General features: G+C 41.3%; 1 protein-coding gene across 3 annotated transcripts in view; it reads left to right on the top strand.

Moving 5' to 3' along the window:
- Window positions 1–22,645, top strand: part of LAMA1 (laminin subunit alpha 1) — a 168,978-nt gene that overhangs the window by 20,941 nt on the left and 125,392 nt on the right. For 2 of the 3 annotated variants that reach the window (XM_086682493.1, XM_086682494.1), the window contains exons 2-3: window positions 10,457–10,627; window positions 10,817–10,929. In XM_086682493.1, coding sequence (XP_086538619.1) covers window positions 10,457–10,627; window positions 10,817–10,929 — 284 coding nt within the window. Of the gene's footprint in view, window positions 1–9,080; window positions 9,746–10,456; window positions 10,628–10,816; window positions 10,930–22,645 lie in introns of those variants that run through there. The other variant, XM_086682495.1, reaches the window with a different exon arrangement.

Below are 22,645 nucleotides of genomic sequence, written 5' to 3' on the forward strand. Positions count from 1 at the left end.
AGATTAAACGTCTCTTCATCTTCCCATGTGAGACAAAAAAAAGTCAACTGTGTTAAATGCCAAGCTCCCAGGAGTTTGGATTTGACTTTTCCCTCACTGATTATGTAGGGTCTTTCTTTTTCATTCTCCTTCTCTCCGCTCCTCCCCCTCTTTTTCCCCCACTGAGCTGGAAAGGGCCTTGGAATCTCTAGAATATCTTAAAGCTTTTCTTTTACTAACAGCCATCAATGATTAAATTGGTGTAGTCCAAAACCCAAGTATTTGCTTTTGAAGGAGGAGGAGCTGTGGGCGGGGAGCCATTTGCCCTGTTTCTGTCTTGAGCTGACAGGGCTCCCAGCCTAGGGAGGACCCCAAGTTGTCTTCATTTAAAAATGCTCCCAAGTGTGAGATTTTCGAGAAAATAAGATAACTGGTCACTTTTGAATAATTCGCATTGGAAGCAAAAGCCCTGTTTAACACTAAGCAAGCAAGACTTTTGCACATTTCAACATTAGCCATGATAGTATATTATTTCGAAGTTCTGAGAATAACGGTATTTCGCATACAAAACAAGTTCACTTACTAGTGATTAAAATGATTTTTAATTTAGGATAAATAACTTGAAATAGAGTTTCTTTCAATGGTGTGTTCCTGTTACGAACACATGGTTGTAGGTTTCCCGGGGGAAAGGAACAGAAGAGGAAGGAACCAGTTGTTCTAAGGAGCCTCTGACAATTGCTGATAAGTCACAAATAAAAGTGGGGAAATAGTTTCACGTATGCTTATTTTTCATATACACTAATTCATAACCTGCAGGGATGTTTGTGTTGTTTTCTGGAAAAAAAACATTTAAGGTGAGGTGCATTTTGCCACAACTGGTAAGTAGCCTCCTGAACACATTTTAGGGGTTGGGGATGTGCTACTGTAAGTAATTTCAAGTTAAACCCTCTTCACTCTTTCCCCCACTCTTTCACATATGCCCACGGTCCTCAGCATTGGAGAACGTGTCCCTGAAAATAAGCTCCGATGGCAAATGCAAGAAATCACGTGATAACTTTATGAGGGTGGGTTCATTCCCTTGGAGGGAGGAAAGATGTCATGAAAGCTTATGTTGGTTTCCTCAGGGCATCTCATCTCCTGGCCCAGGCAGCCTGGATGACATTAAGAGCTCCTTTTCCACTCAGTGCCCTGGAGCTGGAGGCGGGCGCCATGTCAGGCCCACCTGGTCAGGTCACTTGGGACTTCGCCTGAGCAGGACATTAACTCTTGGCTTGGCCGGGGCTCTTCTCACTCACCTTCACGACCCACCTGGATCAGAAGGGCAGGGAACCTCCTGGCTGCCTTTGTCCAAAGATGGACTAGATGCAGGGGTGAAGAGGTAGGGAAAAGAGACTAAGAGTGACCTATGACACCAGCCCCTGACTCACAACACTTTAGTAGGAGCACTTTCCCATCCTGGCTTCTTGGCCTTTTGGTACCAACGGGTCCCTTTGGCAAAGCCAACGGGCCTATTCTTAGCATGTTTTTAAGTGCATAAAGTGCATGCTACATAAGTGCATACTACAAAGAAAACCAAGTATATTAAAGTATAGCGCTGCCCCAGGAGTTAGCATGGCTAACTCTTCACGTTTTGCATAACTGTGCAAACGTCACCTCTTCAGAGACGTCTTCCCTTGTCACCTCCTAGGACAATGAGAGAAGATTGTGATTTACAAATGTGCATTTAACTTACAGGGATTTATGACCACCCAGTGTCCCAAAGCAACATCAGAAGGAACAGTAAGCAAGGAAGAAAGGGAGGAGGGAAGGGGGTCAAGTGTGAATAGAGTGAGCAGTCCTGCTCAGCCTTCTGTGCAGTGAGTCCCTGCCTTGGAGAGTCTGGGTTTCTTTCCTCCGTGTGTCATTCATGATGCACATCACTCTGGGCTGAATGTGTCTCTTCTGTTTAAAGGCAGATACTTCTCATACTCAGTGACCCTGGAAGACAAGCCTGCTATTTCATCTAAAAATCAAATCAGAGAAACAGAGACTCAAATACATGAATTATAACCATGTAAGTCTAACTATATTTGAGGAAACTGATATTAGTGGTATCTACTTACAATATGCAAATAATAAGAACAACTCTTAATTGAGCTCCTAATACATTATATCTTACCCATAATCTCATTCAATGTTCACAGAAGTTCCTAGGCACTGCTCTTCTCATTGCACAAATAAGGGCACTGAGACATAAAGCCACTCAGCCATGGCCACACAGCTGGCAACTGGTAGACTTATAATTCACATCCATGGTGCTGTGATACAGAAGTCCATGTTCTTCCTCCTTACCCAAACACTGCCTTTCATAAGTAGTGGTGATTGTAATAGGCTTTCCATTCTAATAGAATTGACAGAAAATACATGATTGGAGTGGACATTTCCATTTTAAGCCTGAACGTGTACAAGGTCGACATTAAACATGCCATATTAAGTAGAACTTGTTTTGGAAAAATTCCACATGATGTAGATTTATACACTGGGGAGTAGGCAAGAGTCAAGAAAGTGCTATTGTCATAGGCATAGATCAGAAGCAAAGCCAGCCTCTGTGAGTTCTCTGACTTATGATCAAGGTTGTATGAAACATCATTTGTTTCTCTCCTTCTCCTCTTGAGAGCCAAAGCTCTGAGGAGTGACTCCCAAAGGAGCAAAAGAAAGCAGAAAGTAGAGAGAGAGAGGGAGAGAAGAGAAGAGAAAGAAGGAAAGAAAGGGAGAGAGAAAGAAAAAGAAAGCCAGTTTATATTTCTTTTGAATTCTTACAAAAAAATTTTTTTTAACATTTATTTATTTTTTGAGAGACAGAGACAGAGTGTGAGCAGGGAGAGAGGCAGAGAGAGAAGGAGATACAGAATCCGAAGCAGGCTCCAGGCTCTGAGCTGTCAGCACAGAGCCTGATGTGGGGCTGGAACCCACGAACCATGAGATCATGATCTGAATGCAAGTTGGATGCCTAGTCTACTGAGCCATCCAGGTGGCCCTCTTTTTGGTTATTTTATCCAAAATGATAAAAGAATTACCAAATTACTTCTCTTTGCCTTTCTGTACATTGAATGGAGAAAATTTTTTCTTACTTCATTTTCCAAATAGTGGGAAAGAGAATGGTGGACAAATTTACCTGATAATCTATTGAGGTAAAATTCCAGAATCATAATAACTTAGAAAAAAGGGCTCATAAAAATACTCATTTAATAGTTGAAGAAATTGGAATGCCTGGGTGGCTCAGTCAGTTGAGCGTCCAACCCTTGGTTTGGCTCAGGTCATGATCTCACAGTTCGTGGGATGGAGCCCCATGTTGGACACTGTGCTGACAGTACAGAACCTGCTTGGGATCCTCTGTGTCCCTTTCTCTCCGCCCCTCCCCCACCTGCACCCTATCTCTCCCACTGTCAAAAATAAATAAACAAACTTAAAAAAAATAGTTGAAGGGGCGCCTGGGTGGCTTAGTTGGTTGAGCATCTGACTTCGGCTCAGGCCATGATCTCACGGTGCGTGGGTTCGAGCCCCGTGTCAGGCTGTTTGATGGCAGCTCAGAGCCTGGAGCCTGCTTCAGATTCTGTGTCTCCCTCTCTTTTTGACCCCCGCTCACTCATGCTATGTCTCTCTTTGCCTCTTAAAAATGAATAAACATTTAAAAAAAGTAAAAAAAAAAATAGTTGAAGAAATAGAGGCTCTGAGAGGTTGATGTGCCTGAAGACATAAAGGCATGTAGAAATGCAACCAGGAAAAGAGTCTAGATTTAGTCTCCCAGTTCTGTGCACTTAGTAGTGAGAGAGCATTCCTTCCTTCATTTATTTATTCTTCCATTCGGACTTTATTGGGCATTCACATGAGCCAGAGGCAAACTTAGGGCAAGTAGGATATGGTTCTACCCCAAAGTAACCCACAGATTGATCAGAGTTGTTTTTATTTTTCAGAGAATGGATAGTGAGGGGAGAAAAGTGGGAGAGAGATGGGAACTGGTGTAAATGCTGAGTGCAGATGGGAACAGGGCAAAAGAAGAACATCTATATTAGCCTGGGATTCGGGAAAGATCAGAGCTTAGCTTGAAGGGTGAGTAGGGCATGAAGGGTTATATGAAATATGCAAAGGGAAGGAAATTGAAATTGATTTGAAAACTAACAAGAAGAGCTGGGAAAGGATTTTAGACCTGCCTTTGCCTGGGTACACACCCTCATCCATCTGCCTGGATTATCCCTAACTGCATTTCTTGTTCTAGACTCTCTTCTCTAATATGTTTTAAAATATTGCTGCATTTTAAATATTATTCTTACTAGAATCTGTGAGTAGATGCCTGTTTTTCCCTCCTGATTGTGAGAGCCCCAGGGTTAGGAACAGCCCAGATCTGGCATCCTGGTGTCTCAGAGGGGGTGCCTGCCTTAGTGCTTTGATCCTAAGAGATTCTCACGGAAAGTTTATTGAACTTAACCTAACATCCTCACCTGCTTCTTTGGACTCATGTGGATACATTACTAAAAGTGAAATCATCATCTCCCTAAAATTCAAGTTATTAGAATACTTTAATACTATTAACCTGGATATTAAGTTATTAGAATACATTGATGTTATTATCCTGGAATAGTGTTAGATCCTTCCAGAATTTTTCTCTGAATGATGCCATTTGTCGTTGTTAGAGGTGCTGTTTTTATTGGTCAACCAGGCAACTACCATGATTCAAAGAGTGCTGGCAAACAGGGTAGTTTCTTTCTTTTTTTAATTAAAAAAAATTTTTTTTAAAATATATATTTTTGAGAGAGAGACAGAGACGGAACATGAGCAGGGGAAGGGCAGAGAGAGAGGGAGACACAGAATCAGAAGCAGACTCCAGGCTCCGAGCTGTCAGCACAAAGCCTGATGTGAGGCTCAAACCCATGAACCACAAGATCATGACCTAAACCGAACATGGATGCTTAACCAATTGAACCACCCAGGCTCCCCAGAGTGGTTTATTTCTAATACTAGCCTTCTCTAATTTATTTATTTATAGAAGTTTACTTGGTTAAATGGGTGAGGTTAGAGTAAATGGAGAACAAAATGGATTTGAATTTAAAAAAAAAAAATCACAAATTTCTCAATTCAGGAACTTACATTCTTATTTTTCCAAATTTCTCCATGATCAAATAAATAGCTTTGATTATTTTTTCAAAATAAAAACTCCTGACAGCAAAAGCCACTTTGATTATTCAACCCCATAAAATTTTCATAATTTTTAATTCCATTCTGGGGAAGAAAAGGATCTGAAATTATTGCCCTAGACTCCTTAACTAAGAATTACAGATCATTTTCTTTTCAGGATATCACATTGGTTTTGAGTATGGATTAGTATAGCTTCATATACTAGCATTATATAGAACTCAAAACTGTTTTTTTTCTTTTTCCAAAGCAGAGAACAAACCTCACTGGAAAAACTCATGCTTTTCTTACACACAAATGCATTAAGGCCCTCAACCACCGACCCTGAATCATTTGAGAAATATTGATGAAAAAGATGTTGCAATTAGCTTCAGGGTAGTCAGCATTTTAGATACTCCGGTTTTAACGCAGCAACAATATTTGCTGCTGAGAAAAACATCTGGAAACTTCTAACAATGAATTATTAAGCTATCGGGAAGTCTCTCAGATGAAAACTTGGGTAATTATATGTAGTAGCATTGTTGCCTGCCAGCTTGCGGCAGTTGTCTTTAGTTTTATTTTTTACTTCATATTAATAAGGGAATTTCCATTAGATTGACAAGTCCTAAAATGCATTTAAGAAGGCCATATGTACTCAGGCTGTGAGGAAAGGGAATTAAAAAAAAAAAAAAAAAAAAAAAAAAAACACCGGTGAATGAGAAGGAATTTATTTCATGCTCAGTGGAGTTTGGCTTTATATTAGCTACTGGCTAAATACACACATAGAGAAATGATTCCATTGTGTGTCCCACTGAATGAGAGAAAAATACAGATTAGTATTACAGGAACACTAACTAAAGTAAATAATGTCTCTCAACAAAAATGTATAGTCTAATTTATTAAGTCCATGGCTAGGGAATGGGAAAACTGTGTAACATACGTATCCTACTGTAGCCTTCATTCTGCCTTTGATTTTTATGCATAAAATCAAACGTTTGCTCTTGCTAAATTCTTGATCCCGAGGCCCTTTCTCACCCTTTGATTTCCTGTCCCTCCTCCAACTTGAAGCTTGGGTAGTTTCCCTTTACTGAGGTATTTCAGTGGTCTTTGAAATGATTCAGCAACCTGAGGTGTTTTTTAAAAAAAAAAAAATTAATATTATTTTTTTAAAGTAGGCTCTGCACCCAGCATGGAACCCAACACGGGGTCTGAACCCACAACCCTGAGATCAAGACCTGAGCCGAGATCAAGAGTCAGGATGCCTAACCAACTGAGCTGCCCAGGCGCCCCTTAAAAAAATTATTTTTAACACATGCTTTTTCTAGTGTGTATTCCTTTTTTTCTTCTTCTAGCAGATGCGGTCATATGCAATAGGGAACAGTAATTATTTTATAACTGTGAAGTGAAAGTAAATGTATTCATGCAAGGAATAATGTTTAGTGAATCGTTTTTGTTTTTTTTTCTTCAAACATTAGTTTATCTGAGAAGAAAGATTAGTTTTAGTGAAAGACAGCCAGGATGTTTTTATGGCACTAAAACGATTTAAAGGTTTTTCTACTCAAACATACTAATGAAGGAATTTATTTTTCTTGTATTAAAAGTGTATGTATGATACCAGCAAGGTAAGGACATACAGAAATTCTTTAAACCTATCTAGTACAGGGGCACCTGGGTGGCTCAGTCAGTTAAGTGTCCAACTCGACTTCAGCTGAGGTCATGATTTCACCATTTCATGAGTTCGAGCCCCACATTAGGCTCTGTGCTGAAAGCTTAGAGCCTCCTTGAGATTCTCTCTCTCTCTCTCTCTCTGCCCCTCCCCTGCTCAAGCTGTCTCTTTCTGTCTCACAAATAAATAAATAAGCATGAAAAAAATTTAAAGCCTATCTAGTACAAAGAACTACCTGATGCTGATTACTATAATTGAGATATTATTCAACCAAATTCTGTTCAGTTTACCTTCACAAGGTTTGTGCTTCTTTGCATCAGTGACTTGGAGCAGGGACTTCTGAGTACAGAGAGCATATGCCCTCACCACTCTTAGCTGCCCCCTGTAACTCAAGGCCACCGAGGTTCTCCAGAGTGGGAGGGACCCCTGGGCAGGAAGCGGGGAGTTCTCTTGATGTGGAGCACTTGGGGGGGGGTGTGAAGAAGTGGGAGCACTTGCTAAGTCAACATGCGAAGTATTTGTCAATAGAGAAACGCATTGCTAAATCAGTTCCCATGACCTTGGTTTCTTTTTCTTGCTTGGCTAATCTGTGCCAAGGGAATGGATAGAGTTGATTGTACTGCAGATCTAAATGCATACATGTGGTATAGAGCCAGAAAAATATCGTTTTAGCTCTAGGGATAAAACACCAGTGTTTAAAATCATATTGCATTTTATTCTTTTTCTTATCTTTGTTTGTTTGTTTAGAGAGCGCAAAAGCAGGGGAGAGGGTCAGAGAGAGAGAGGGGGAGAGAGGATCTGAAGCGGGCTCCATGCTCAGCATGGAGCCCGACTTGGGGCTCAATCCCATGACTGTGAGATCATGACCTGAACCGCAATCAAGAGTCAGACACTTAACTGACTAAGCCACCCAGGGACCCCAAACCATATTGTATTTTAAATTTTTTTTTAACGTTTTTTATTTATTTTTGGGACAGAGAGAGACAGAGCATGAATGGGGGAGGGGCAGAGAGAGAAGGAGACACAGAATCGGAAGCAGGCTCCAGGCTCCGAGCCATCAGCCCAGAGCCCGACGCGGGGCTCGAACTCACGGACTGTGAGATCGTGACCTGAGCCGAAGTCGGATGCTTAACCGACTGAGCCACCCAGGTGCCCCAGCCATATTGTATTTTAAATGCCTCCTAAGATACATTCAAACCAGATTACTAGAATGGTAATTCTAATGGTAATCTCCTAAAGGATGGAGAAAATGAATATTTACCTCAGCACCAAACAGAATAAATATCAGCTCCTCCTACCATGTAAATACCACACGCAAGAATCTGGTTTAGGAACCAGATCAGTACATAAAATGTAAGTGTCTAACTACTGGTGGATAAAAATAATACTTTAGGGAAGTGCATAATTACACATAACAATTCATCAGTTTCTTCACAAAGCCTTTTTAATTAAAAAAGAATCCCCTTTAAAGGAATATGATAAAAATAACCAACTTTAAGTTCACAGTGAAAAAATATATAACATATTAAATATTGCATAGGATATAAGTGTGCATTGTGTTTCACAATTAGGAGTAATGATCTGGAACATAAACATTCAATAACTATTTTCTATTGAGAGGCTAAGGGCCTCTTGACTTGAACAAGGCCATTCTCCTGGGATAGAACACTATTGACAGGTAGTTCTGTTTTATGTGGCATCTTTTTTTTTTTTTTAATTTATCTTTAAGTTTATTTATTTATTTTTGAGAGTGAGAGAGAGAGAGAGCAAGCAGGGGAGGGCAGAGAGAAAGGGAGGCATAGAATTCAAAGCAGACTCCCGGCTCTGAGCTGTTAGCATAAAGCCCGATGCTGGGCTTGAACTCATGAACTGCGAGATCACGACCTGAGCCGAAGCCAGATGCTCAACTGTCTGAGCCACCCAGATGCCCCTGTGGCATCTATTTTTAAATAGATGCATAGTAATTTTTTTTAATGCAGTAACTCTTACTAAAAACACCATTTGAATTTTGTAATTTCAGTGATTACGATATCTATATTAGAAAAGCTCATTGAAAACATTAGGCACTACCTAAATAAAAATTGAACACATGAACTCCTTCTATATTACTAAGATTATATTGTGCTTTTTCAGATTTTACTGGAAAAGAAACATTGCAGAGAAAACATTGACTCTTTGTTCTTTATAAAGAAAAGATTATCTCCTGTGATCTGAGATCAACCTCGAGTAAATTAGAGAAACCTCCCTTAGCTAACATCCCCCTGCCCCCTCACTGAAGTTTTGTGTCTCAGTACACAAAGTCATTTAGGTAGAATGCCTCTTCAGTGTCCTGTACACCATTGTTTCTCGATCTTTATGGAATCTTCACTGCTCTTATCTTCTTTTAACAAGATACAGCCAAGTTTCCAAAGACCCTAAAGCAATTCTGCCTCCCACAGTCATCCAAAAATTGTTTTCTGAATAGTTTGGACCAGTTGCTTAAAGATAAAAATCACTCAAGACAAAAAGGAGTGTACAAAGGCAAAGATCATTACTGAACTGAAGAGAATTTTGAAACCTGGATCATAGTGTTGTAAACTCTTATTCACCAACAAAAATAGGCAGTAAAGAAAAAGGAGAAGGCAGGGAAAATCCTAGATGATTACGGGAAAGACCAGGTCAGTTCTGGCAGAGGCAGCGGGAACAAGCCGGACAGAGAATGGGTGCCCTTCTTTTAAGTGAAAGGTGTTTGAATTTCATTGGCAGATACATGCATTGGATCATTTGAAACTTGTCTTGACACCTATTATCCCAACATTTTATTGTGAAGATTTTCAATCAGAGAAGTGGAAAGAATTGTACGATGAACACCTCTCCTCCCACCCAGATCCTACAATGAACATTTTACTCTTTCTCCACCACCTGTATTCCATCTCTGTCCATCAACCCAGCTCATTTTTGGTGCATTTCAAAGTGAGTTTAGATATCAGTATGCTTTGGTCCTAAACTTTTTTTTAATAAACTTTACTTATTTATTTTGAAAGAGACAGAGACGGCATGAGTGGGGGAGGAGCAGAGAGAGAGAGAGAGAGAGAGAGAGAGAATCCCAAGCAGGCTCCACGTGATCAGTGCACAGAGCCCAACTTGGGGGCTCGAACTCACAAAATCGTGAGATCATGATCTGAGCCAAAACCAAAAGTTGGACGCTCAACCGACTGAGTCACCCAGGCACCCCTGCTCTTAAACTTTTAAGCACGTACGTCAATATTTGTTTGATTCTTTTTTGTTTTTCAGGTAAGGTGTACATACAGTGAAATACTCAAACCTACCCACACTGTAGACTTGTGCCTTCTGTGATTTTTCATGACAGCACGTCTGTGTAATCCAAACCTTTATCGAGATGTAGAATGTAACATTACCCCCCGAAGCTCCCTCGTGTCACCCCCCCAATCAATTCCCAGCCCCTGCAACTGCCTGTTCCGATTGTTTCCTCATAGATGAATTTTGCCTGTCCTAGAATTTCATATAAATGAATCTGCCGTATGTGCTGCTCGGTGTAAGGCTTCCTTCCCTCAGCGCACAGACTTCAAAATCTCTTTTTGAGTCACCTGCAGAGTGAGGTGAAGTAATCCCATTCTTTCGATTTCAATTGGCTGAGCTGACTTGGTGAATCCTGACTTTCAGGGCTGTTTCCTGCCATTCTCAATCTTGCCAGCAACGCGCACATCAGCACCAACGCCACCTGTGGGGAGCGGGGGCCCGAGATGTCCTGCAAGCTTGTGGAGCACGTGCCCGGTCGACCCGTGCGCAACGCACAGTGCCGGATCTGCGACGCGGACAGCGCCAACCCCAAAGGCAAGTGTCGCTCCTATTCGGAAGTGCCCTTGGGCACTGGTACCTCTAGAAATGATGACTGAAGGCTTCTGTTAGGAGTCCCGAACGTTGTGTTCACCTTCACTGCCACTCATGTCCACTAGCCTTGCCATTGGGAAGTCAAAAACTTTAAAGAGCTGAGAGGAACGCCTATATTTTTTCTTTTCGCAGAACGCCACCCAATATCCCATGCAATCGATGGGACCAACAACTGGTGGCAAAGCCCCAGTATTCAAAACGGGAGAGAATATCACTGGGTCACAATCACTCTGGACTTAAGACAGGTAGGTTGGGCCAGAAGCACTGAAGGAAGTCTATGGATTGCTGAGTTGTGCTCTCCCGATGCCCTTCCAGGAAGTCTGGCTTGTGTCTGAGCATGTTTACATTCTGGTCAGACTGTTTTCCACCAGGTGAATTCAAGTGATACACAGAAGTAGTCTATTTCTTGTCGCATTTATCATTCCCAGGTATCTGCGAGAATATGGGTGAAATTGTGTCCACGTGGTTTGGTGTTCTTGGAATCTGGGTGAGCGGGGCACGCTCACCTGTTTGGGATACAATATCAAGCTGTGTAATACATGTCGTCAGACACCCTGGGGGTGAGGGGACAAAACGCAGAGTTCCTTTTGAGGTTATTGGCTTACTATTATCACTGTGCAAAGGTATTGCATAAGGGTTGTATGTAGAAAATAAGGCTAGGAAACCAAAGGGATGATGTGACTCCTGTTGGCCATGCTCCGGCCCTGTCATGCCGTCGGTGAGTCCCAGAGTAATGGATTGTCCATACTTCTGTGAGCAAGCCTTCAGTACGAGTTGGGGAAGACAAGGTATAAATGGCTCCAGCCACGCCCGTATCTTCTTGCTTTGCTTCAAGACCACATAGGAGAACGGAGAAAAATATGATACAGGTCTTGGTTGTCCCGATGTTTCTGGGAAAGGGAAGGAAAAGGAAAGAAATCTGAGAGGAAGGAATGAAAGAGAGATGGCAGGTGTTTGGGGCTATTGTCAAAATCTAGAATTTGATGTCTCCAGAAAAGCCATTGCATGACATTCTTATTTATTTCCATTTAATTTCTCTTACATTAGAACTCATCAATATCATGTTAACTATAAGCTCAAAGAGATAAATCATTGAAATACGCACTGCAGGGTTGAAATAGGAGTTGTGAAAATTTAATGACAAAGAATTATAATTCTTTGAACAGGTATTAGTTTTGGGTTTTTTTAAATGTTGATTTACTTATTTTGATAGAGAGAGAGTGTACCCATGCGTGAGTAGGGGAGGGGCAGAGAGAGGACAGAGAGAATCCTCAGCAGGCTCCGTGCTGTCAGCACAGAGCCCCGTGTGGGGCTCAATCTCATGACTGTGAGATCATCGCCTGAGCCGAAATCAAGAGTCGACCACTCGAACGTCCAGACCACTCAGGTGCCCCAAATAAGTAATAGTTTTTGAAATGTGTAGGCGTTTAAGTAGAAGGCAAGGTGATGGTGTGTATATTCACATACAAGGACCTTTTGTATTATTTCTAATGTATCTGAGTTCTTCTGGGAACCCTTGGGTTCTTCTACTTGGGTTCCTTCTACCATAAGGAATACATTCAAGTGGAATTAGCAGGGCCTATTAGAAAATGTATTATTTCTAATAATAACAGTAAATAAAGTAGCAAAAGGTGAGGCTCAGGAGATTTTTCCCCATGTTTAGGTTCATAGTATTTCAGTAAAATAACACTTTCAGTTGTTTTCAGCCGTATGTCTTGCGTTATTATGTCATGTCTTAATATTTGTAAACCTCCCTAAAGCAAAAGAGAAAAGAACCCCCATTTTGGCCTGGCCTGTTTTTATTTCAATGGTGAGAAATTGAATCTCTTCCTCTACTGCAGGAGATCTTGGTTTTCCCATCGCCTTTTCAGTTTATTTTCTATCTTCAAGGGGAAAAATACAGCCGTTTTCACCATCAGAAATGTGATAGTATATGGAGTGTAGAGGCAAACTAACAGCTGGACATTTTACTTTTGGATTTCAGATCCATGTTAGACTGTCATTTATCGTGCAATGTGTCACATTTGATTTCACTCTGAAGGGATCTCTTTTGCTTTAGGTTGAGCTGAGCTGGCTTGAGGAATTCAAGGGGGCTCATCAGTTTTAGGTCTTTAAAGCATATTTCAAAAATAGGCATGTTTACATAGTTATAGACCTCTAGGTAATTTCTAGTGCTTTTTAGATAAATTTCCAAATTAAGATTACTTAAACTAATTGGTACTCAGAAATGTCTTTACCTTTTTTTTTTATTTTTTATTTAAATTTTTTTAAATCATTTATTTATTTTTGAGAGACAGAGAGAGGCAGAGCATGAGCAGGGGAGGGGTGGAGAGAGAGAGAGAGAGAGAGAATCTGAAGCAGGCTCCAGGCTCTGAGCTGTTTGTTAGCACAGAGTCCAACACGGGGCTCGAGCTCACGAACTGCGAGACCATGACCTGAGCTGAAGTTGGACGCTCAACCGACTGAGCCACCCAGGCGCCCCTCTTTACCTTTTTTAGACAGTGTAAAATTTTTGTCATGCTCTCAGTTTTTTAAAAAGTGCATTATGCAAATCTCTCTCAGATTTATTTATTTATTGAGCCTTTTTATTATGAACATTTTTTTTTTAAATTTTTTTTTCAACGTTTTTATTTATTTTTGGGACAGAGAGAGACAGAGCATGAACGGGGGAGGGGCAGAGAGAGAGGGAGACACAGAATCGGAAACAGGCTCCAGGCTCCGAGCTGTCAGCCCAGAGCCCGACGCGGGGCTCGAACTCACGGACCGCGAGATCGTGACCTGGCTGAAGTCGGACGCTTAACCCACTGCGCCACCCAGGCGCCCCTATGAACATTTTTTAATATGGAGAAAGCATATTACAGTAAGCATGCCCATGCCCACCCCTGAGCCTCAGAGATTGTTAAACATTCTGCAATCTTGATTTCAGCTTCCCAGTTTCCAGGCGAATGGCGGTCACGATGATATTGTACCAATACAGTATTTTCTGTAGCTTCAAAAAGTTAAGAGATTTGTCCTGAAGAGACACCATGCCATTTGCAGCCCTAACAAAATTAAGAGCGATTCCCTAATAACTATTTCACCATCCATATCGAACTTTCCCCGTTTATCCAACAATGTCTTCTGTAGCTCTTTTTCCTTTTCAAACCAGGATCCATTAAAACCACTTCTCACATTTGATTGTTAGACTTCTTAAATCTCTTCTAATCTGAATTGCTCTCCACTGGTTTTTAATTTTTTTTTAATTTTTAATTTTATGTTTTTAATGTTTATTTTTGAAAGAGAGACAGCACAAGCTGGAGTCAGGCAGAGAGAGAGAGAGAGAGAGAGAGAGGGAGATAGAGGATCCAAAGCAGACTTCATGCTGTCAGTGCAGAGCCCCATGCAGGGCTTGAACTCAGGAACAACCAGATGATGACCTCAGTGGAGGGAAGGAGGGAGGGAAGAAGGGAGGGAAGAAGGAAAGAAGAAAGGAAGAAAAAGAAAGCTTAAGATTCACTTTAACAAATGTTAATCCTAACATATATGTGAGTAGTCTACATAACAAACTACTTCCTGCTCACTATCAAGTGACTTCGGAGCTTGGTCTTCAGCACTATACCCCTGAATTGAGTCAGAGGTCTTTTGTGACAACTTAAAATTTTAAAGAAGTCATTCTGAGTGAGAGAACTAGCATGTGCATTTGATGGATCTTTTTTTAATTTTAATTTTTTTCAATGTTTATTATTTATTTTTGAGAGAGAGAGAGAGACAGAGACAGAGACAGAGACAGAGCATGGGCAGGGGAGGGGCAGAGAGAGAGGGAGACACAGAATCCGAAGCAGGATCCAGGCTCTGAGCTGTCAGCACAGAGCCCGACGCAGGACTCGAACCCACAACTGCAAGGTCATGACCTGAACCGAAGTCGGACGCTTAACCAACTGAGCGACCCAGGCACACCATTTGATGTATCTTGAATGTAATGCTTGTCAGCATTTTTTTAGGCCCTGCTGATTCCACTTGAATGTATTCCTTATGGTAGAAGGAACCCAAGTAGAAGAACCCAAGGATTTCCAGTTTGAGACCCACTACTTTCAAAGTTTAGACACCAGGCAGAATCCTTCATCAATAGGGACATTCGAAAATCCAAACCACAGTGAGATACCACTTTGCACCCACTGATACGGCTGTTACCAAAAATACAACAGAAAATAATGAGGTTTGGTGAGGGTGCAGAGACACTGAAATCGTGGTCCATTGCTGGGGGGAATGTAAAATGGTACGGTGTGGTGGAAAACAATGTAGTGGTCCCTCAAAAAGTTACACAGAGAATTTGCACATGCTCCAGCAATTCTCTTCTAGATATATCCCCAAAAGAACAGAAAGCAGGAATTCAAGGAGATACTTGCACACCCATGTTCATAGCAGCATTATTCATAATAGCCAGAAGGTGGATGTAACCCCAGTGTCTGTCAATAACTGAATGAGTAAACCAAGTATGGTACGTAAATAGAATGGAATATAATTCTGCCTTCAAAAGAAAGCAAATTCTTTTTTTTTTTTTGGCATTAACTTCAGTATTTATTATTTTTTAGAGACAATTTATTTATTTATTTTTTCAATATATGAAATTTATTGTCAAATTGGTTTCCATATAACACCCAGTGCTCATCCCAAAAGGGGCCCTCCTCACTACCCATCACCCACCCTCCCCTGCCTCCCACCCCCCATCAACCCTCAGTTTGTTCTCAGTTTTTAAGAGTCTCTTATGCTTTGGCTCTCTCCCACTCTAACCTCTTTTTTTTTTTTTTCCTTCCCCTCCCCCATGGGTTTCTGTTAAGTTTCTCAGGATCCACATAAGAGTGAACACATATGGTATCTGTCTTTCTCTGTATGGCTTATTTCACTTAGCATCACACTCTCCAGTTCCATCCACGTTGCTACAAAGGGCCATATTTCCTTCTTTTTCATTGCCACGTAGTACTCCATTGTGTATATAAACCACAATTTCTTTATCCATTCATCAGTCGATGGACATTTAGGCTCTTTCCATAATTTGGCTATTGTTGAGAGTGCTGCTATAAACATTGGGGTACAAGTGCCCCTATGTATCAGTACTCCTGTATCCCTTGGGTAAATTCCTAGCAGCGTTATTGCTGGGTCATAGGGTAGGTCTATTTTTAATTTTTCGAGGAACCTCCACACTGTTTTCCAGAGTGGGTGCACCAACTTGCATTCCCACCAACAGTGCAAGAGGGTTCCCGTTTCTCCACATCCTCTCCAGCATCTATAGTCTCCTGATTTGTTCATTTTGGCCACTCTGACTGGCGTGAGGTGTTATCTGAGTGTGGTTTTGATTTGTATTTCCCTGATGAGGAGCGACGTTGAGCATCTTTTCATGTGCCTGTTGGCCATCCAGATGTCTTCTTTAGAGAAGTGTCTATTCATGTTTCCTGCCCATTTCTTCACTGGGTTATTTGTTTTTCGGGTGTGGGGTTTGGTGAGCTAAAAGAAAGCAAATTCCGATACATGCAGCAACATGGATGAACCTTGAAAACATGCTAAGTGAAATAAACCAAACACAGAAGGACAAATACTGCATGATTCTACTTCTTTTTTTTTGTCTTTTTGAGAGAAGAGAGAGAGAGAGAGAGAAAGAGTATGAGCGGGGGAGGGGCAGAGAGAGAGGGAGACACAGAATTGGATGCAGGCTCCAGGCTCTGAGCTGTCAGCACAGACCCCGATGCGGGGCTCGAACTCACAAACCGCGAGATCATGACCTGAACCGAAGTCGGACACTCAACTGACTGAGCCACCCAGGCACCCTGCATGACTCTACTTCTATGCAGCACCAGAGTGGTTCTCTCTCTCTAGAGAGAGAAAGTAGAATGATGTCTGCCAGCGCTGAGGGGAGGAGGGACTGAGGAGTCAGTGTTTCATGGGTGCAGACTTTCAGTTTGGGAAGGTGAAAAAGTTCTCGAGGTGGATGGCGGGGATGGCTGCACAACAATGTGAATGTACTTCGTGCCAATGGACCGCACACTTAAAATGGCTACAATGGTCATTTTTTACGTTATGTATATTTTACCACAACTTTTGAAAGTTGGTATACTGTGAAATACATGCTGTTTTGTATGAGCTGGGTCCATCCAATCAGGAAATCAGAAACCACACCAGTTATTTACAGGGATGTATCTAGCACGAGGAACAGGTTAAACAGTGTTGGAGGACTGGGGAAGAGAGTACCAAGGGAACTCGGGGATGCTAATGGCTGAAGGGGAACCAGGGGAGGCGACTGGGTTATTGGCATCTACAGGCGTGGGGGAGGCTGCCTTCCAGTCTTCTGGCCTCCTACTATTGCCTTCACTCAAAGCCCCCCAAAGCAGAGTATAGAAAGGTGGATTTGCGGTTGCTTTGCAACCAGCACAGAGACTGTCTTCTCAGTAGGTCATCACTTGTGCCATTGCAACCATGTAAACACAGAGACACGGCCTTGAACCCTGGAACAGTAGTTTCACCGTGGTTGGCCAGATCCTGAATATGCTTATAGTAAGTTTTTAGATCAGCTTTGGAATAAAAATGCAAAATTTGGAATTTTCATGGGCAAACCATGGAGTGCCTTTTGATACATTGACAGACTGGGTGTGTCCTTAGATCTTGGCTTAGAGACCATACAGGGTGATACCTTGGTACCGTGACTTTAAGAAGGACAGTGGTGGAGGAAAAGGGAGGCAGTTCCTTTATTTATGTATGTATTTATTGTTACTTCTTGATTGTGTGGTGCCATGGAGATGTGTAAAGTGTAATTGGGCACTATGCTTTCATAATTTACAAAGTAGAAGGTCACAGCATTGAGGATGAAATGTTGTTCCTAGTCAAGCACCTGACAAACTCCACACACTAAATAAATGTGAGCTTCCTTTCCTTCTGCCATATTTGTAGTCCACAAGTGACTTTGAAGTCCCAAAGATCTTTAGATATCACTGAAAAAAGGTTAACCAAGAACTTGATATAATCTGGTTGGAGTTAGCTAGTAGGAGAAGGCTGAAGGATGCAATTATGCAGATGTTGAGAAATACATTCATAACTCAAAAACGATTTTTTTTTCCTAGTTAGAAAAGTACATGGCCTCATGGTAGAAAAATTAGAAGGTTCAGGTAAGTGCAAAGAGGCAGAAAACCTTATAATCCCTTCACTCCAAAGCAACCAAAATAACATCAGCATATTGCTTTTAGGCTTTTGCATGGATTTCTGTGTATTTAATAATGCTGCAATAATGCTATCATGTATAACTGATTTATTATGGGTGTTACATCATCAAATCCTCATACTCACACTATGAGTTTGGTCTTATTATGATCTCCTTTTGACAAATGACAAAACTGAGACTTAGGGAGTTCAGGTAACTTGCTCAAGAGTAGAACTCACTGGGGTTCAGGAGCCTGGGCTCTGTCTTCATCAATGGGCAATACGATCCCTTCAGCTGAAACTTTTGACATATATGTTTGTGTCCTGATGTTTTATTAACTTTGTAGCATTTCCCAACATAGCTAAAACTCATTATTAATAATTTTTGAAAGTACATTAATATTCTTCTACATGGTTTACCCATCACTTGCATAAGAATCCCCATGCCTGACATTTTAGTTATTTTCTGTTATGGGTAATAACTGGGTTAAAAAAAAGAGTTTGATCTCATATGTATGCCAATGAAGTAATACAGTGAATACAAATCAGTTTCAAGGTTCATACTGCAAGTTTGTGTTTAGTTTTATTTTGATGATCCCATTAAAAAGGAATATTTATTGCCTGTATGTGTATAGGAATCTATACATATACCTTGCATATGAACATATATGTATTATATATATATATATATACACATATATATATATGATATGTATGTGTAGGACTTACACAGTTGACCCTTGGACAGTGTGGGGGTTACAGGTTCTGACCACCTGTGCAGTTGAAAATTCATGTATAAGTCAACTACTGACCTGCTGTTGACTGGAAGCCTTATAACATATAGATAACATATAGAATTTAGAATCATATAGAACTTATAAAAATATATAATATAGAATTATATACAGTAGGTATAGAATCTATATATGGCATATTAAATCTATACATGTATATATTGTATACATATAATCTATGTATTGTGTACTTATATACAATGAATATATATAGGAATCTATATTTGTGTACATACTAACATAAGTATAGGTTATAGACTACAAAGCATTCTTTTCCTCATCCATATTATTTTATCTGCTCTCCCCAAAAGTCCTGGAATACAGATGGTCTCTTTGGAGGTAAGCACATTGCAGCACAGAGCGGTTCACTGGCTCACCCAGGGTTAAGTGGCTGTATGTGCTGAAGCTGGGATTGGAAATCGGGACTTCTGGTTCCTTCCACACTCTGCTACTGTCTCACCTCATTTGTTCCTGGTCTCCTATCACTGTTTTCCTGTTACGGGGAGACTGGCTGGATCTCATAGAATTTCCTCCTGATTTGGGATAGTTCAAGGTCTTCCTAAACCCTTCCCTTGTTTCTCTTTCTTCATGTTGCCACTCAGGGGGTCCTTTCCCTACGGTCATTGGTAGATTTGGGTGCTAGTGGCCATGTGTTTTTTGGCCAAGAAGCAGGAAAATGAACCAATGTGTTGTACTCTCCCTCGAAAATTTTTAAAACCTGGGAAAAAAGTGTCACTGGGAGGTGGTCAGATTTGTGAGTCAAAATTTGTAACGTTCGTTTAGAAGATAAAATATGTTTCGTAAAAAAAGGAAATGTTTCCTATAGCACTGAAAATAAAACTGCCTTTTGAAGCAGTGCTTTTTATTTTCTGTGTAGGTTTAATTAGGAAGTGGCACTTTGTTGTGGGAACATAATCACAGAAGGGCCTTTGTTTTATACGAACCTTTAAACAATAGCTGCTTGTTTGCCGGGTTTTATAAAACCTCATTAATTTGGATGTCTGTTGTTTTTTCCCTAAAATTTCTGAAAAATTGACCAGAACTAGATTGAGGTTTATTATTGTGTCATATCCAAGTAGAAGGTGTTTGCTAAGCACACTCACAGGGTAAATAAGAAAAGAACAGGCAGATTTCACAGTCTTCAGAGGGAAAATCTTGAAAGATTTTTAGAACAAGAATTGCATGTAAGTTGGAGTTTCTCATTGCAGGGGAGTCTTGGCTGTTCATTAAAAGAGGTCAAGCAAAGACCCTTCCTGGAAACTGTGGTAGGAATTATTGTTAACTGTATACTTGCATTGATTCAAAATGATTCATTCTGTTTCAATTTTCTGTTACTTTATACTCAACCAATTTCACATGTTAAGTTTTTCTTGAATTTGTTTGGCAAAAAGAATAGATTGGAAGAAATCTTAAGCTCTTCATTGTGGTCTGAAGTAAGCCACACAAAATCCTTGTCCTTCAGGCATTTTTATCTTTTTCTTCCTGTTCTCTGTGAAACTGCTACTCTCGTAGATAGGTCTTTCTTTTGTTTTCGTATTTTTATTATCTCATTTTATTGTTTCATACACAACTTCTCCAGTTATCTATTGTGTATCTAGTGTGTAAGAAATCACAGCAAACCTTTATGCCTTCAACCAGCAGCATTCATTATATTTATCCCAGTTTCTATGGGTGAGTATTTCAGGAAGGGCTTGATTGAGTGGGTGTATGGGTAAGGTTGCAGGCATGGGGGTTGGAGGTGGGGCAGCTGGGGAGGAGGTGCTGAGGCAGCTAGGAAGAGGTTGTCTGGGCAGTTGGGAAGAGGGTACGGGGGCAGCTGAGAAGGGGGTGCCGGGGCAGCTGGGGCTTCATGTGGTCTCAAGACCTCTCTGTGTGGTCTCTCCATGTGGGCTGGTGTGGGCGTCCTCATAGCATGGCAGCCTTAAGGCAGAATGCCTACATGGCAGTTCGGGGCTCCAGCACAAATGTTCCAGAGAAAGTTCCAGAAGTCGTGTCCCCACGTAGACCTGGCCTCCAGAGTCACGTGGCAGCACCTCCCTGGGCGCTATGGGCCACCCAGTCATTGCAGTCATGGGAGATTCAAGTAGAGGAGACATGGAACCACCCCCGCCTGTCAGCGGGGGAGGGGGAAACAGTTGGAGGCCTGTTGTAAAACTGTGACTGCCTCATACTTCTGACAACGCCTGTCTCTGAAGGGCTTCTTCTGCCAGCCTCCCACAGCTCGTCTTAGGTGCCAAACCTTTATCTTTTGGTGTCCTAAAGAGCTATAGGATCAAATGGGGACACAAATACTATACCTTGAATTGTTCAGTGTTCCTGGCAGGTGCGCTGAATAAGTGAAATTAACTGAGACGAGGCTTCAAGGACGGTACAGACTTCTGTTTCTTGACAAGATTTATTTTTTTAATGTTTGTTTATTTTGCGAGAGGGAGGCAGAGCGAGCAAGCATGAGTGGGGGAGGGGCAGAGGACGAGGGGGAGAGAGAATCTCAAGCAGGCGCCTCACTGTCAGCACAGAGCCGGACACGGGGCTCGATCTCGGGATGTGTGAGATCATGACCTGAGCCAAAAGCAAGAGTGAGACACTTAAGCAGCTGAGCCACCCAGGTGCCCCGACAAGATTTATTTTTGAGCTTTATCATTTATGTATTATCAATAGTTTGCTGAACAGTCAAGCATAAGCATATTGCCATTTAGCACATTTCGTTTAGCATCCCCCGCCCCTTATTTTGTTTTGAAAGTCAGAGGATTTGGCCTCACTAATACAGTATGTCTTACTCAACAGGGCTTCTTAGACTGGGCCTTGGTGAAGATTCTGGGAAATCAGTGCAGGTTTTGAGACCCTGTCTCAATATACTTTTCTTGTCCCCAATTATTTTGACTTCAAAATACAGTTTTTTGTATATGTATGGAAAGAGAGAGGTCTGTTCTGAAATCATTATTTCTTCCTGTTATAAATATAAGTTTTAATTTCTGAAGAAATACTTCTTTGAAAAATATGGTGCCGTTGGAATCCATTCTAGCGTTTGCTGGGTTTTTATTTCTTTCTCTTTACTTAGTGATCTACTCAAACTGCAGCGTCTTTATCCTTAAAAATAAAGATGGGACAACTAGAAAAAAACAAAGGAGCTCATGAATACCTCAGCTATACCTCAAAATAGCTCTTGTGTTTTCAATGTCTTCAGTTGACCTTTTCTCTGTGCAGAAACATCCTTTATTTTGATATAGAAGTGGAAATTTTTTAAATATAAAAAAATACAAGGCAAAAAGTTTCTAAAAAATCACTTGTGATATTAATTACCAGGAGTTACCTTTTTTTTTAGATTTTTTTTTTTTAATGTTTATTTGTTTCTGAGAGAGAGACAGAGTGTGATCAGGTGAGGGGTAGAGAGAGGGGGAGACACAGAATCCGAAGCAGGCTCCAGGCTCTGAGCTGTCAGCACAGAGAGCCTGACGCGGGGCCTGAACTCACAAATCGTAAGATCATGACCTGAGCCTAAGTCGGACACTTGACCGACTGAACCCCCCAGATGCCTTAGGAATTACCTTTTGATCTATTCCATCCTAGGTGAGAACACGGTATATGTTTAATAATTCATGATCTCTGCCTATTGGGTGCTAGGGCCTCAGGATTCCTTGATGAACAAGACAGTGATGGCATTTGGGGAAAACCCTTAGCACAGAGAAGGTACGCAACAAACAGTGGCTTCCTTATATATTGGTTGTTATCACTGCTGCTTTGATTGTTACTTAAGGCCGAGTCTGGCCTTCAGGGCCTCTGGTCGTGGGGGAAATGGGCAAGTAAGCAGACCTCTTTGGTCCTGTGGAATAGGGGTTGAGGGTGCTTGCCGAACATAAGGAAGGGAAGCTTAGGGAATCAGGGAGACAACCCAAATGAAGGGAGTGAAGGAAGGGAGCAGGGAATGAGGAAGGGTACACAGGAGAGCAGCTAGGGAAAGGCATGTTTATGGAGCTAAAATAGTACATTCAGTCCTGTAATAAAT

This window comes from Puma concolor, chromosome D3 (assembly GCF_028749965.1).
Source record: "Puma concolor isolate L17-30 chromosome D3, mPumCon1.1.hap2, whole genome shotgun sequence".
Lineage (NCBI taxonomy): Eukaryota > Metazoa > Chordata > Mammalia > Carnivora > Felidae > Puma > Puma concolor.